Raw genomic sequence first — 16,556 nt, 5'->3', positions numbered from 1 at the left:
TTATTTTTTCTTTTATTTCCCTTGCCTCAGGAGGCATATCTAGAAAAATGCTGCTACAGCCGATGTCAGAAAGATTACTGCCTGTGCTCTCTTCACGATCTTTCCCTCTGTTATTTGAGGGCCAAGACCATGCTATCGCTGCATAATGCCAGGCACATAGCTTGTATCTAATGGATATTTAGTGATGTTCATTGGAAATCTGAGAAGGTTCTATTTACTGGGATGTGGAATTTATAGTAACATGAGCCACATTTTAGTATTTCTTTATTTATTTATTTTAAAGATTTTATTTATTAGACAGAGAGAGACACAGCGAGAGAGGGAACACAAGCAGGGGGAGTGGGAGAGGGAGAAGCAGGCTTCCCGCGGAGCAGGGAGCCCGATGCGGGGCTTGATCCCAGGACCCAGGATCATGACCTGAGCCAAAGGCAGGCGCTAATGACTGAGCCACCCAGGTGCCCCTAGGATTTATTTATTTTTTAAATCTCTTTGGATAACAGGTTTCAATAAGAAATATTGAAGCAAATTCTAAGCAATTCAGCATTTATAGAAAACATATATTTTTAGATAAATTGGCTACTAATATTAAACTAGTAATAATGTCAAAACTGAGAGAGTGACAAGGAGGAGCAGACCTGAGTTCAAATCATGACTTCGCTAATTTCTACTCTGTCCTTGGATAGATTGTATAATCTCTCTTAGCTCTAAGGTTTCTACTACTAAAAAATATTTTATTCGCTTTTCAGAACTGCTTTCACAGGAAGTAACATGAATTTTACTGTAGTACTATATTTCTGATAAAACACTTCAAGAAGGATATCTAGTCACAATGCAAACCAAGATTTCAATGCATTAGCACGATGAGATGTATCTGGAAAGCAGCGTAGATTATTAAACCAAAAACACTATTATACCAAATCTTTATTTATATATCCAAATCTATATGTATCTATCATATCTATGTATATATCATATCTAAATAAGAACCTTCACTGATATAATGTCACACAGGATTTTCTTTTTGGAATTTGCACAATTACTTGTGGAGTATTCTTGAAAATGTGTAAAACTACAGCTCCTTCACCCACAGTGTTGTCAGTCTTGACTCTGGCTGCTTTTACAGGAACAAATATCATTCTGTGTCACTTTTCATAAACCTGTTTGCATGTAAATTTAAAAGATATACATGGCCTTACCCAATGAAATTGCACCTGAAGGTTGTCTACTTTTCAGCAAATCTAGCCTGACTTATCTTTGCCCAGACCCACAAACATAAACCAGTAAACCATCTGTATTGAAGCTGAAGTACTGTCAGTTTTATAAAAATACTCAGACTTTGTTTTTTCTTTACAGCTGCCCCTCAGAAAAGAAGCTGTGATTCTTGCTAACAGCCTCAGTATGTGTGAGTGTCCCAGAATTGAATTGTTACAGCAAAAGTACAAAGACGAGAAGAACTCTCTTGAGAATGAGCTCTTCAGGCATGGTATTATAAATACACTGAATTTCTGAACTTTTTAGTTCAAAGTCTTCATTAATTATTTTCATAACATTTTTAATACTTGGTTTTATCAATCAGGAAGATTTTCTAAAAACTGTTTTACTTAGTATTTATCACTGTAGTGATATATGACTTCCTGATCTATTACTTCAGTCAAGTTGTGAACAAATATTTACTGATTATTGTGTCAACATTAATAGGATGGGACTCGTTTGTTACTCATATTTAAGCTAATTTATATGGAACAAGCACTTTTCACAGTCTGCTTTGTTCACTGGAGAGACAAGATGAGCCTAGGGTCCTCCTACTACATTGCCACCTTAGCTCCTCTCTCTCAGTCTCCTTTTTTCATTAACTTGTGTCCTAAAAACAAACTCAATATATATGCATGCCACACACACACACACACACACACAAGCACACACCACACCCCAAATTCACAGGAAAGAGAAAAGAGAACCTGGCCCAATTATGCAATAATCATCATACCAAGCACTCGGGAAGGCAGGCCTTATTTGTCCTTAATCATTGTAATAGAAGATAAGAAAACCTGGGGCGCTTGGGTGGCTCAGTTGGTTAAGCGTCTGCCTTCGGCTCGAGTCATGATCTTGGGGTCCTGGGATTGAGTCCCGCATTGGGCTCCTTGCTCAGCGGGGAGCCTGCTTCTCCCTCTGCTTCTCCCCCTCCCCCTCCCCTGCTCGTGCTCTCTCTCTGTCAAATAAATAAAATCTAAAAAAAAAAAAAAGAAGATAAGAAAACCTGGTTGTAAATCTAAAACTGGCTGAAGACAAACTGTGAAGTGTATAGATTGCTTTATAAATTGCCTCATAGAAGATAAACTTTTGGTATTTTCATTTATTCACAGCGAGCAGTACTTTATTTGCATCTTGAATATATATAGATAAATAAAAGCATATGCGCCAATTTGTAGGATACTTGTGGGAGAGGTTCCCTGGTAACCACAGATTGGGGAAAAAACCAGCTCATCAGGTCCTCTTACCTCACCCTCCCACTGTTCATTCTTCACTTCCACCAGTATTATGGAATGTTTACTGCGTGTTAGGCACCCGGTAGGGGATAGGGATACAGTATGTGCAAACTAGACACAGTGCTCCTTTATAGTACTGACAAACATTAATAATCACACAAATAAATGTAAAATTACAAATTCCATAAGAGCTACAAGATGAAATATTAGTGCATATGACCAAAGAATATATAATAAGGAGAACTGACTGGGTCAGAGAGTAAGGGACACCTTTGGTCTCCACTGTTCAACCTAGTGAAGACTGGGCAGTCAGAAATTTCATTAACTTAAGTCTATAACAATAATATTCTAGGTTCCAGACAATAGCTCTGCTAAGGTTATTCATGTTGAACTACATGTGTTTTGCAGTCTTTCATTCAGTTAATAAAAATCAGAAAATTAAAATTATTGAATCTAGAAAGAACTCATTTGAAAAAACCATATGCTTCTTTGCTCATTCTCCTCTATTCCCATCTTAAGAAACACCTCATGATGTTTTTCTAGATCCTTCTGAAATATGTTTCCCAAAACAATTAGGTTCTCTCAATTTGCATTTTATAACTCGTACATAGTAAAAAAAAAAAGTCTTCTAAATGTTTTATGCCTAGTGATTACAAGTTACTTTATAGGATTCAGTGACCCCTAGAGATCCTTACGATTGAGTGAATCCAAAGATCCCTTAGGAATCTAAAGGGAAAAGAAATGTTTATCCATTCAGTAAACATGTATTCAGTGCCTCTTATGATCTAAGCTATATGCTAGGTGCTGATGATACAGAAATGAATTTTTACCCAGTTAATAACAACAAAAATTTTCTTACTTTAAATTACTTAATAAAAAAACTTATTATTTTCTTTCCTTCTTCCTTTTCTGTAAAGTTTTGCTTGCTATAATCACATTTGGTCAACAAATATTTAGTGAGCTTCTGTTTTGCTGTACAATGGCAAACAAGGTACCCAGGATTTCTCCCCTTACAGAACATATAGTCAGGTCTGGGACTAATAAAGAAAGTGATATGGGAAAGTTACCAAAATGAATTAGTGTTAAAATTATTTTTTATTCATATTTAGGCATCCTCCTCATTACAAAGGTCTTCCTTGGCCAGAGTGTTCAGGCTCATGAACAGGACTCCATCAATCAAGCTAACTATCCAATGGTTAATTCAGTGTTCGTTCCTCGAAAATACATACTAAGTATGTCTGCCATAAGAGAAATGTGCTTTAATTTTCCTGAATACAAAATGTTTGTATTTAATACAGATGTGTGGAGTTTAACCTCTATCTAACAAAGTTTGTAAACTTTTCTAAAAAATCCTTTGCTAGCTACTAGTGAGCTTCTATTTTTCTGTTCCCTACTTCAATGACATTTATATATGTGTATGTGTAGATTTTTATTTTGTAAACTTTTATTTTATATTTACACACCCATACATACTGTTATCTGTATTTCATATATATTATGTGTATATACTATATATTATGTTTCATATATGTATATTATATACATATATATTATATAATACATATATATTTTATGTATCTCATATATAATATATATTTCATTTTTAGTCTGTGTATTTCATGTATATTATATGTTATTTCAAAAGATGAAAAACCCACTCACTTTTAATAACAAAGGTTTTTGAGTAATACATGTCAAAAATATATGGCCACACACTGAATAGAAAAAATGGAGAAGTATGAAAAGGAAAAGGACATGAATAAAATTAAATCCTACTAGTCTAAGTAGTGAAAGGGTGACTAGTAAGTATTTTTAGAATTAAGAAACTGTCTAGGAGGGGTGGAAAAATATAAGAAATAAAACACTCTTAATAACATGGTAGTTGGAACTTACTGAGTTTATTGTTTATTAATCTGTGTAAATAATGAAAAAAGTATATTTCATTTTGAAGAGTATTTTGTTTTGTTTTGTTTTTGATTTTACTCTAGATTCTGTCATGGGACAAAGAAACTGTGATTGCAGCATTCGGCAGTGCAAGTGGTTTGTCTTTGATCATGACCTTGTTTTGCCAGAATACATTGTTGAATTTGAGTATATTACAGTGGTATGGATGTATTTTTAAAAATGGAATTCCTTAAATAAGAACAGAACAGTAATTTTAAGTCTAATAATGTAATGTCAAGTTTATATTAAACATACATATTTATACATAAACATATATATATAATAGTTATTCAGTGAAGGGTTTAATTTTTAAAACAAATCATTATGACACCTAAATGTTTTTATATGCACAAATATATTATCTGAGTAATATATGGCTGTAGTCTCACTGAAAAATATTCAAACTACATTGAAGAATATATAATAAACATGAAAATTTGATTTCACTTCAACCCCGGCACCACTCCCTTTCGTGCAGAAATCCACTGTTAATGGCTTTGTGGGTTTGCTTTCAATCTTTTTTTCTATGTATTTACATATATAACAACATATACCATTTTACATAGTAGAATCAAAACCTAAGTATTTTGTGATTTTTTTTGCCTCTAACAATATGTTTTGGACATATTTCTACTTCAGTACATATAGGTTTATACTTCATTCTTTTGGTGGCTGCGTACTATCCAGTAATACTCTGATTTATTTGACTATTCCTCTGTGGATGAAACATATAGGTTGTTTCGAGTTTTCTTACTATTTAAAACAGTGCTTCATTGAATATCATTATAGCTGCATCTTTATACAAATATGGAAGTTTCTCTGCAGAATAGATTTGTAAAAGATTTGGATAGTCAAAGGATATACACATATTAAATGTTGGTAGATTTTGCCAGTATTCTCCACAAAGGCTTGGCCATTCTACAGATTTCCAACAGTATGTGACAGTGCTTGTTTCCTTGCATCTTTACCAAAACAAGATATTATCAATCTTTTACATTTCCATTCTGATGGGCAAGAAAAAGAAACTTTATTCTTTCATATACTTATGGATTATTTAGTCTTATAAACTACCTGTTATATCCTTTGACTATTTTCTATTGGACTTTATCTTCTTCATATTGATTGGAAAACCCTTATATGCATTCTTGGATATTAATCCTTTGTCTTATATGTTGCAAACATTTTCTGTCACTTATCTTTTAAATTTATTTCTAGCAAAAACCTTACTTGTCATTTTAATTTGTAATTTACTTGTTCATTTTTAAGAGGTCAGATCTCTCCATCTTTTCTGTTACAGAGTCTGAGTTTTATGTCTCATTTCAGAAGGCTTATATAAATAGTCTTCTTTATTTTCTTCCAATACTTATATAGATTAGCTCTTTAGCTTTCAACTTTTTAAAAGCCCATCTGGAAATTATTTTATATCATGTGAGAGAAGGGGATCAAATAATTTTTTCCTTAAAAAATGGACAGCTACTTGACCAAGCATCATCTTTTTTGCTCTATTTTGAGATACCCTCTTTATTGTTAAAATTATTTTCATAAATAAGAGGTTTATTTATAGATCTTTCTATTCTGTTCCACTGGTCCTCTTATTTAATCTTAGACCCCTATCATATTGTTTTGGTTATTACAACCTTGATAATAGGCTTTGATACGTTATAGGGCAAATTCCCTTCCTCTGCCCCCACTCATCTTTTAAAAAATTTTCTGCATGGAGCACTGGGTGTTATATGAAAACAATGAATCGTGGATCACTACATCAAAAACTAATGATGTATTGTATGGACTAACATAACATAATAAAATTTAAAAAATTTTCTTGGCTATTCTTGAACACTTTCTCTTCCAAATAAAATTTAAAATCAGCTTGTTAAGTTCTTTTTTTTTTTTTTTTTAGCTTGTTAAGTTCTATTTCAAAATCTTTTTAGGATTTTGTTGAGATTGTACTGAATTTAAAAGTTAATTTGGGGTGAACTGACTTTTGCAGTAATGGGCCTCTCAACCAGAAACATGATAAGTTATTCCATTTACTCAAGTCCTCTCTTACAGTTTTCTTTATGTTGGTGTTAAGTATAGTTCTGGGCATTTATATTTTATATTGTTATTATGAATGAGACTGTTTCAGTCAAGTTTGCTTTCAGCGAAAAGACACAGAAGCCTAGACAAATAGTAAACAGAATGACTCAAATAACAAGAAGTCGAGGGGCGCTTGGGTGGCTCAGTCATTGAGCGTCTGCCTTCAGCTCGGGTCATGATCCCAGGGTCCTGGGATTAAGCCCCGCATCAGGCTCCCTGCTCCGTGGGAAGGCTGCTTCTCCCTCTCCCACTCCCCCTGCTTGTGTTCCCTCTCTCGCTGTGTGTCTCTGTCAAATGAATGGATAAAATCTTTAAAAAAAAAAACAGGAAGTCGAGAGGTGGGCAGTCCTGGCTGTTGTGACTCTTCAGTGACTGATGTCAGCAAAGACCTTACTCCATTATTCATCTGCTTCCCACTTCATTAGCTCTTCCTATCTAAAGATTCAGTTCTTTCTTCACTTCTGGGAAATTTTCTTCTCTTAATTCCTTCATTATTTTTTCTCTTCCATTCTCTGTTCAGCCCTCTGGAACCTGATTCATTAAATGTTGGACATTCTGAATTGATCCTCCATGTCTTTTAATTTTTTCTCTCATATTATATACCTCCATTTTTAAATCCTATGTTCTAGAAGATTTCCTCAATAATAGCCTCACCTTGCTAATTTGATCTGTTGCCATATCCATTTGGTTTCTCAGAGCATTTATTGAATATTTTTATTTCACTAATTGTTTTTATTTTGACTCTAAAGTATTTACCCTATTCTTTTCTATAGCAGCCTACCCCATGTCTTAAATAATTCTCTTATGGATTATTTTGTTTTTTTCTAGAGCCATTTCTGTTTATGTTGTTCATGCTCATTTCATCCACAGTTCTTACCATAATTACTTAATTACCTGTTAATTACCTACAGCATCCCACTGCTGTTTTACTTGTTCACTCTGAACACCAAGTGTTTCTGGATCTGCTCTTCAAAGTGGTTATCTCCCATACATGTTTTGGCTACAGGTTATATTTCTGCTCCTATTTGTCTTCAATTTAGTCCCTTCTTATTTATGTCTCACAATTCCTAGTCTTTTGTTGGTGCCCTCTCCACTGTTGAAAAACTATTAAAAATTATCTTTTGCCAGTTTTAAGGAATTTTCAGTGGGAGGGGATGAACATGTTTATTCTTAGCCCACAATTTTAATCTACTCTCATTGATTTCCTAATGTGATTCTAGTCATCATAGGTATTGCTATATAACTGAAAAAAGAGATAATCCATCTTTGCTACATAGCCTGTTTCTTGTTCAAAATGATAAATACAATAACCAAATTTTCAATATTTTTAATAAATTTTTTAGGTCAAGGCTCGCTCACTATTTTCTTCATTCAACAATGTTATTCTAGAAGAAAGCAAAAAAAACTCAGAAGGATCAGTATTGTCCCAGGATTTGAAATTTGATGATGAAGTTATAAAAATGGATCCCAGGATCAAGCCCAGACCAAAACTTATTAGTTTGGATGATAAAATAATACTTTCTCTTGCCAAGACTAGCATTTACAGTCATATTGTGGTGAGTATTATAAGGAATAAAATTTGGAATTTGGACCTTGAATTTGGAATCATAATCTATCATATGAAGTCTAAGGATACTAAAGCACCTATCTGGTGATGCCAGCCATCATGCTGTCAAAGTTAAAAATGCCTCGACCTTTCCTTCTTTGTGGACTAGATCAGTGTTGTCTGGTAGTAATATAATATGAACCATACATGTAATTTAAATTTTCTATTAGCCATGTTAAAAATTTTTTAATTAAAAGGTAAGATTAATTTTAATTAATCCAACATATCTAAAATATTATTATTTCAATATGCAATCAAAATGAAGAGTCATTAATCAGATAGTTTCAACTACGTCTTTGATGTCTGGAGTATATTTGCAGTCTACAGCACTTTCAGACTACCCACATTTCATGTGCTCAATAGCCACATGTCGCTGGTGACTACCATACAGGACAGTATAGGCCTAGAGGATAGCCTTCTAGTTTACAAGGTATTTTATTCCTGAATAACAAGTAAGCTCTCTTTAAATGATTAAGACAGATAAGTTTCAAATTAGTTTCCAGGATTCATCAACATAGAATATAGGAGCTTTATCTTTATAAAATTAACCAATAGAATTTGAGTTACTACTACTACTGAAGCAACTTACTTTATTTACACTGAGGCAGTTCTATGAGATATTAAGCCTACCTCTATACCTTGACTTTCAGATCTGTCCATTTCAAATCTGCTACCATTCTATCTGAACTATCATAATCCCTGACCTAGACTACTGCCATGGCCTTCTAACAGGGCTCCCTGCACTCTACCATTGCAACATTGCACAACTCCAGGAGGTGCAATTCACATTATATACTATTAATGTGTTCTTTCAGTGCCATTCATTATATAACTGAATATAACTCACTATGGGGGTTAGGGGGTTCCTCCTAGAACTGTGCAACAGAGGCCCTGTCCTGCTTTCACTTTGAGCCCCCAACTCATTCTCCATGTTAAAGCTAGAGCAATCTTTTCAAAACGCAAATCTGATCATGAAATCTCTGTCACCCCTCACCACTCCTACTTGAAATCCTCAAATGATTTTCCATTGTTTTAAAAATAAAACCAAAGTCCTTAATATGGCCTATAAGATTTTGCATGGCGTGCTCCCTGGCCTACCTTTCCAGACTCTTTTGATATTACCCTCTCTTCAGCTCTCTGTGCTCAGCCTCCTTTTTATGTCTTAAACACATTCTGCCTGCAGCCAACACAGAGCCTCTGCACTTGCTAGTCCTCTGCATGGAATGTTCTCCCCTGACCCCGTTCTCCTGGTTAATTCCCACCTTTTAGATCTATACTGAAGCATTCAAGTTTTCTCTTACCTCTGAGTCCATGACAGATTCCTTTGTTATATGCTCTGTATCCTTCCTAGACTGTAAATTCCACAGGGGCAGAGGCTGTGGCTGTCCTTCGATATGTGTATCCCCAGTAATCAGGGCAGCAATATAAGATGTAGTATGCATTGCAGAAGAGGGCCATATACAAGGGGTACCCTTTAAATCATAGAACCATATATTTACTACAATTTTCTGACAATTCTTGTCAGAAATTTCTTGTCCTAACAAAGTCGGCATATTATGACAGTATTCTAATAGCTGAAAATAAAGGTGTCTCGAGGAAAGGATGGATGCCGCTTTCTTATTTACTCATAAACACTGTGTAGACTAGCATCAGCTCTGCCATTTTCTAGCACAACACCTGGCACACATGAGGTACTCGTTATAAAAACAATACCTTTACAAACAGCAAATGGTTCTTACAGAGAGTGGGTTTGCTTGAACCTGCAGAAGTGGCAAGCAAATTGATATTTGATTGATACACTGATAAGAATACTTGAGAAGACAACTTATTCTCACAGGACACTATCTTTCTATGTGTGTACTGAAAGCTGAAATACAGATAAATACTCAGAAATGATTTTTATCTTGAAAGTCAATTACATTGCTCCAATGTGACCTTTCTAGATTGCTTGTTTATGATGACAGTCTTTTTCAAGTGACTGTGGGAAACAAAAAGAAAGCAAAAATATTTTTAAAAATAATAAATGTGGTCAATAGTTTTGAGTCTGCTTCTGAAAATATTTAGAACACATCTTTTTTAAAGTTGTTTATGGAATTGCTTTTGTCCAACTACATCATCACCATCCACCAAATCTTCAAGTCTAATTAAGTTTTGACCTTAGCCAGTTATTAGAGAGGAAGGGAAGTTTCATAACGTGATGACAGTATCACCATCTGTATCATAAATATGCAGTCTAGTGATTACAGGAGCAATCTCTGAGCTGACAGTATGGAGAAATTATTGTTTCTGCACTATAATGTCAAGATTTCATATTTGAGTAATACATTTTTGATAATAAAAGCTTAGGATGAAAGGCTTAATAAATGCATGAGTTCTGACTGGATTGAGCTTCTATGACATATATTTCTATAGATTTAAAGGGATTAAATAAAAGTTTAAAAAAAGCAATAGTAAAAAAAAAAAAGTAGGTCCTTTTTATTATCTTTGGTTTGTAAGATAAAAAACAGTGAGGAGGATAAGACTTCAGAATACCCTGGCTTGCTTGTGACCTTCACCTGACTGCCTTAATTTGATCAACACCCATAGCATAAGAATGAAAGAACTTCTCATCCTAAATTTGCCTATGTGGCTCAAAAGCCAGAAAAACCTTCTAGGGCTTCTAGTAAGAATACTAGATATTACAACAAGAATGTTTAGACATCACACCCTTTATTCTCCTTCCTTTGTGCCATTACCATAGGAGAAATTCAGGATACATACCTCTTACTTTCTTTTCAGTCTTCCCCACTAGATGGAGTTTTTTGAGGACATCCATAAAAATTAATAAAATATATCGAAATAAAGGTGGGAGGTGGGTGGGGGGAGGGGTGAAATAGGTGCAGAGGATTAAGAGTACACTTATTGTGATGAGCACTGAGCAATGTATAGAATTGTTGAATCATTATATTATACACCTGAAACTAATACAACACTTTATGTTAATTTTACTTGAATAAAAAAAATAGAGTTGTTGTTGGTTGCATGTCTGGCTTTTGCAATGATTTATTCATCTAGCATTTACTGAGCATTTGCTGTGCTTTAGGCAATGAGGTAAGTATTAGGAGTTCAAAATGAATTAGTTATTTTCAAGGATATCATTTTAGTGGAGGAGACATATGTAAACAAACATAGGAAGCTTGGAGTTGCTGAGAGAACGTCACAGAAAGAGATAAGTTTTGCACAGATTTTTGAAGGATATGAGAAATTTAGTTGTTTACATTTTCCAGGCAGAGGAAATACTCTTTCTAGAAGCACATGGGTTTTAGTTTTGTTTGTTTTTAAGATTTTATTCATTTATTTGACAGAGAGAGACACAGCAAGAGAGGGAACACAAGCAAGGGGAGTGGGAGAGGGAGAAGCAGGCTTCCCGCTGAGCAGGGAGCCCAATGCAGGGCTCGATCCCAGGACCCTGGGATCATGACCTGAGTTGAAGGCAGATGCTTAACGACTGAGCCACCCAGATGCCCCTAGAAGCACATGGTTTTGAAAGATCCTAGTGTTATCCGGGAACGCAGGGTGACTATGAACATAGGGTGTGTACCGGTGGAAGGTAAAGGTGTAGGTTGGAATACAAGAAAGAGGCGAAAGATTTATGCGATCTGAAGAGAAAAGATAGTAGGCAGGGAAAAATGAAGGGGGGCAAATTGGAGGGGGAGACAAACCATGAGAGACTGTGGACTCTGAGAAACAAACTGAAGGTTCTAGAGGGGAGGGAGGTGGGGGGATGGGTTAGCCTGGTGATGGGTATTAAATAGGGCATGTATTGAATGGAGCACTGGGTGTATACGCAAACAATGAATCATGGAACACTACATCAAAAACTAATGATGTAGGGCGCCTGGGTGGCTCAGTCGATTAAGCGTCTGCCTTTGGCTCAGGTCATGATCCCAGGGTCCTGGGATCAAGTCCCACATCGGGCTCCCTGCTCAGCGGGGAGTCTGCTTCTCCCTCTAATCCTCCCCCCTGCTCCTGCTCTCTCTCTTTCTCTCTCTCACACTCTCTCTCCCCCAAATAAATAAAATCTTGAAAAAAAAAAAACTAATGATATAATGTATGGTGATTAACATAATAAAATAAAAAAAACTTAAAAAAAAGGAATACAAGAAAGATACATTAGGTTGTGGTTGGAAGAGTAGGAGATTATGCCACAATAGGATGGATTTTTGAAGACAAATTTTAAATTTTAGATTTTCTTTAAGGAACAGTTTTTGTGTTTTTAAAGACCCTAACTTTAGCAACTTGTGGTTAGACTTAACTGAAGTCAGACTGATGGTATAGATATCCAGTGGAAACTACTGCAGTAGTCCAAAGGACAAATAATAGTCTGAACTAAGGCACTTGTAGTGGTGATGGTATGGTTTGAGAAACATTTCTAGAATCAAATGTATATGGAAAAGAGGAAAAGGGGATGGTCAACAATATTTGTTCAACAGACAGTAAAACTCTTAATCAGGACCAAAACATAGACTGCCAGGCCCATATATAGGAAAAATGATGAATTCAGTTTGGACATGTTAAGTGTAAGGTATCTGTAGAATCTATCATGGATGATACCGGTATGTGACCTGTAGAATAAACTACTCTGCATAATTTCATCCTTCTTAACAATTTTAACCAAGTTTTGACAACAACTCGACATTTAGAGGTTTCCCCTGCCAGGAATTTGTTATGTTCACAGTATAATAGGGTATAAGATGGTGGTGGTGAGTAAAGAAAGTTGGGAGGTAGACACTTGATTTTATCATAATACCCATTTGTTGTGAATATTGCGGTCAATTATATTAATACATTTTCTTGTGCCACTACTTATGATGTAGACTATGCATGAATGTAATCGTCACTTGGTATCATTCACAATGGTGTAGTATAAAGACAGAAAAATATGTCGTGATCAGGGTATCCCCTAAATATACAACTGTGTTAACATTCCTTTTTATTGAACTCAGGATCAAATGGACAGGGAAAGTTTGGGCCAAATTCTGATATGGAAACATTTTCCTACCTCCTTCTTCGAGCATCTGTCCTCCTGCTTTTAACACCCTCATCCTCTGCTCCTTAGTCCAGTGCCCTCATACAGTTTCCAGCAGTCAAGGTGTAGCCCTGCCATCTTCTCTCTTGTGAGATATCCTCGCTAATACCCCAAATCTTTAGGGCCTACATTGTTCACTGGCTAGCTTGAGAAATAGGCATGCCTCAGGGTACCTGGGTGGCTCAGTCGTTAAGCGTCTGCCTTCGGCTCAGGTCATGATCCCAGGGTCCTGGGATCGAGCCCCACATCGGGCTCCCTGCTTGGTGGGAAGCCTGCTTCTCCCTCTCCCACTCCCCCTGCTTGTGTTCCCTCTCTCACTATGTCTCTCTCTGTCAAATAAATAAATAAAATTAAAAAAAAAATAGGTATGCTTCAATAAATGTCTTAACAATATATTTAACTATTTTCTAAAAAGAGTTTCTAGACCAAGTGGAAAATCAAATTAATCAAGAAAAGGGTCCAATAATGCTATTATAAACTCTACCTTTTAAAATCATACATTAGATTTATTTATTGGCTCTCTCTTAATGTTATTTAAATAACTATGATGTAGAATATAATCTGTCTTATTTTTTATTTACATTTCATTTTATTTCAGAGTCTGAATCTCCATGGAAACAGCTTGAGTAAATTGAGAGATCTCTCCAAATTAACAGGACTTCGAAAACTTAATATCAGCTTTAATGAATTTACTTGCTTAGATGATGTATACCACCTGGTAAGAACTCTTTTTTAAATTATTTAAGTAAAAGAAATAATTTAAAAGATAAATTATTTTTGTAATGAAGACCTCAAATATACCATATTCAAGATTATACAGCTCAAATTAGGAACAAAACACTATGGTATGTTACTTTGTCTAAAACAGGGCGCCTGGGTAGCTCAGTCAGTTAAGTGTCTGCCTTCGGCTCAGGTCATGATCTCGGGGTTCTGGGATCGAGTCCCGCGTTGGGCTCTCCCTCTGCCTGCCGCTCCCCCCACCTGCTTGTGCTCTCTCTCTCTCAAATAAATAAATAAAATCTTTAAAAAAATTTAAAAATAAAATAGATCTTGATTCAGGTTCCATTTGCAAACCAAATACACACCTGTGGTCATATCTGATTTCTAACTACTTTAAAGTAAATTTATTAAAACTACTCCAGACTTGTTTTTAAAATGTTCTTTGGAAATTGTCATTTCCATTTTCTTCTGCTCTTGTTTTCTCATTCTTATTTTTCTCCTTGTGAGTCCTTAACTTCTTCATTTTCTGGTTCACCACTTCATATCTAAGGCTGTCAGTTCTCTTCCCATTTGTTCATTATTCATGTTGTTATTTCTCTTTCTTTCTGCCTTGTCCTTTCTACCTGGATGTCACATGTGCAGATCTTGTTTAACTTGTGTTCGCCCTCTCATAGATCACAGGACAAACACAATAATGCACCATGTAGACATAGCTAAGCATCTTATCTGGCTTTTGTTTTCTTTGTTATATATCATAGAACAAAAATAATTTTATATGTGGCTCCAGAACTCCAACCCAGCATCGCCTATTTCCATGGGTCCCAAGTCACTGGCCTAACTTTTCAGAACATAGCATCATTCTCAGCTTTTATTCATTCCCCTACTCCCTTTCAATCATATCAAAGCCCTTGCATTGCTGCTTCTCCCGCTGTGGTGGGAGCTGTTGCTTTCCTTACTGACCTTAAGTTTCAGTACTAAACCTCCATCCTTGTTTCTTTTAATAAGCCAAAGTCCTTTTGTTTTTTTAAAAGATTTACTTATTTATTTGAGAGAGAGAGAGAGAGAGTGGTGGGGAGGAGCAGAGGGAGGGGGAGAGAGGAAACTCAAGCCACCCAGGGGCCCCAAGCTGAAGTCCTTTTTAATAGAATCCCTGACAGTCTGGGTTCGATATGTAGTCTGAGGAAAGAAGGTAGTTTAATAGAGGTCCCAAGATTATATGTAAATTGTTGGCATTTTTTATTTAACTTTTTTTCTGATGATTTGCCAGTGGTTCCAGAGGTTATGACAGTCATAATTTTGCTTACGCACAAAATTTAAAGAGTAAATTCTTGGGGTGCCTGGGTGGCTCAATCAGTTAAGCATCCAACTCTTGATTTTAGCTCAGGTCATGATTTCAGATTTCAGGGTAGGGGGATCAAGCCCTGCATCGGGCTCCCTGCTCAGCAGGGGTCTGCTTGAGATTCTCTCACCCTCCCCCCAACCCCTCCTCCCCACTCTCGAACTCTCTCTCTAAAATAAATAAATCCTTTTTTTAAAAAAAAGTAAACTCCTAAGTCATGCAAGGCACTTAGATAGTGCTTTTAGACAGCTTAGCCAGCTGCCCAGCATGTATTTTGCAGTATAGTTTTATTGGTCTTCTTAGATAGAAAAATTTCTGTCACAGCCTACTTACTGGATTGATATTACTGTGGCCATTTTACAGACAAGAGAACTGGATAAATTTATGCCCAAGTGGTATTTTCAAATTTTAAGATTAGCAAAGGTAGCTAGATATAAACCTCTCAAACATCAAGTATCTGATGTATAAATGTGTCTTGAAAAATGACTATAGGGATGTTAGGGGTGATCAGAGAGAGGAGATACTCTACATGTATATTTTTACCTTTTTATTGTAAAATAAAACACAGATACAGAAAACTACATACTACAAGCATGTGGTTCAGTAAATTATTATAAGGTGAACGTGCTTATTACTGACACCTAGGTCAAGAAATAGAACTTTGTAACCTACAACATAGGTTATCCATCAGATACTGCCCTGATGCTTCCTTCTTCCTCTCACATAGACAATGGATACCATGTAGGTCTTGTGGTTGTTGGTGGTTTATCCTTACAATTTCTTTGGGGGCTTATTGGGCTACCTTGTCATGTAACTTTGTTATAAATGTTGTCCATAGAATTTGAGTTTTATCAGTTTATTCTGTTTTCATGTATAAATGTTGTCCATAGAATTTGAGTTTTATCAATTTATTCTGTTTTCAATTGAAAACCTATGCTGTCTCCGCCTCTTTATTCCCCAGTAGTGAGCTTTGTATATGTGTTTAATATGAATTATGTTTATCCTGGCATTACAGAAGGTTATGATCTAGTTTAATCACTCACCTGTCATTCCTCTTGTCTTCTATGTTTTTTAAGTTGCCTTTGAGACATCTCATTTTTACTATCATTTTCCTTAAGCATATCTCTAATATGGAGAGTTTCCATACCCCTCTTGCATGCTAGAAGTTGCTTCTACTAGGTTGCAGAAAGTAAATGTATTATTCTTAAGGTTCATCATCCTGGCCTTGCCTTTTAAATCAAAATACCCAACCTAACACCTAACACTGTTTAACATAGGCCATGCATTAATTTAATGGAATACTTGGGCAGTGGT

General features: G+C 35.6%; 1 protein-coding gene across 1 annotated transcript in view; it reads left to right on the top strand.

Moving 5' to 3' along the window:
• LRRC9 (leucine rich repeat containing 9) overlaps positions 1–16,556 on the top strand; it is a 110,932-nt gene that overhangs the window by 41,287 nt on the left and 53,089 nt on the right. The window contains exons 13-17 of the mRNA XM_081829757.1: positions 1,354–1,483; positions 3,596–3,718; positions 4,475–4,590; positions 7,853–8,065; positions 13,782–13,901. Coding sequence (XP_081685883.1) covers positions 1,354–1,483; positions 3,596–3,718; positions 4,475–4,590; positions 7,853–8,065; positions 13,782–13,901 — 702 coding nt within the window. The remainder of the gene's footprint in view (positions 1–1,353; positions 1,484–3,595; positions 3,719–4,474; positions 4,591–7,852; positions 8,066–13,781; positions 13,902–16,556) is intronic.

This window comes from Leptonychotes weddellii, chromosome 9 (genome assembly GCF_054177405.1).
Source record: "Leptonychotes weddellii isolate Sample4059 chromosome 9, ASM5417740v2, whole genome shotgun sequence".
Lineage (NCBI taxonomy): Eukaryota > Metazoa > Chordata > Mammalia > Carnivora > Phocidae > Leptonychotes > Leptonychotes weddellii.
Note: the sequence above shows the minus strand (reverse complement) of the source record. Positions and strands in the feature narration are given on the sequence as shown.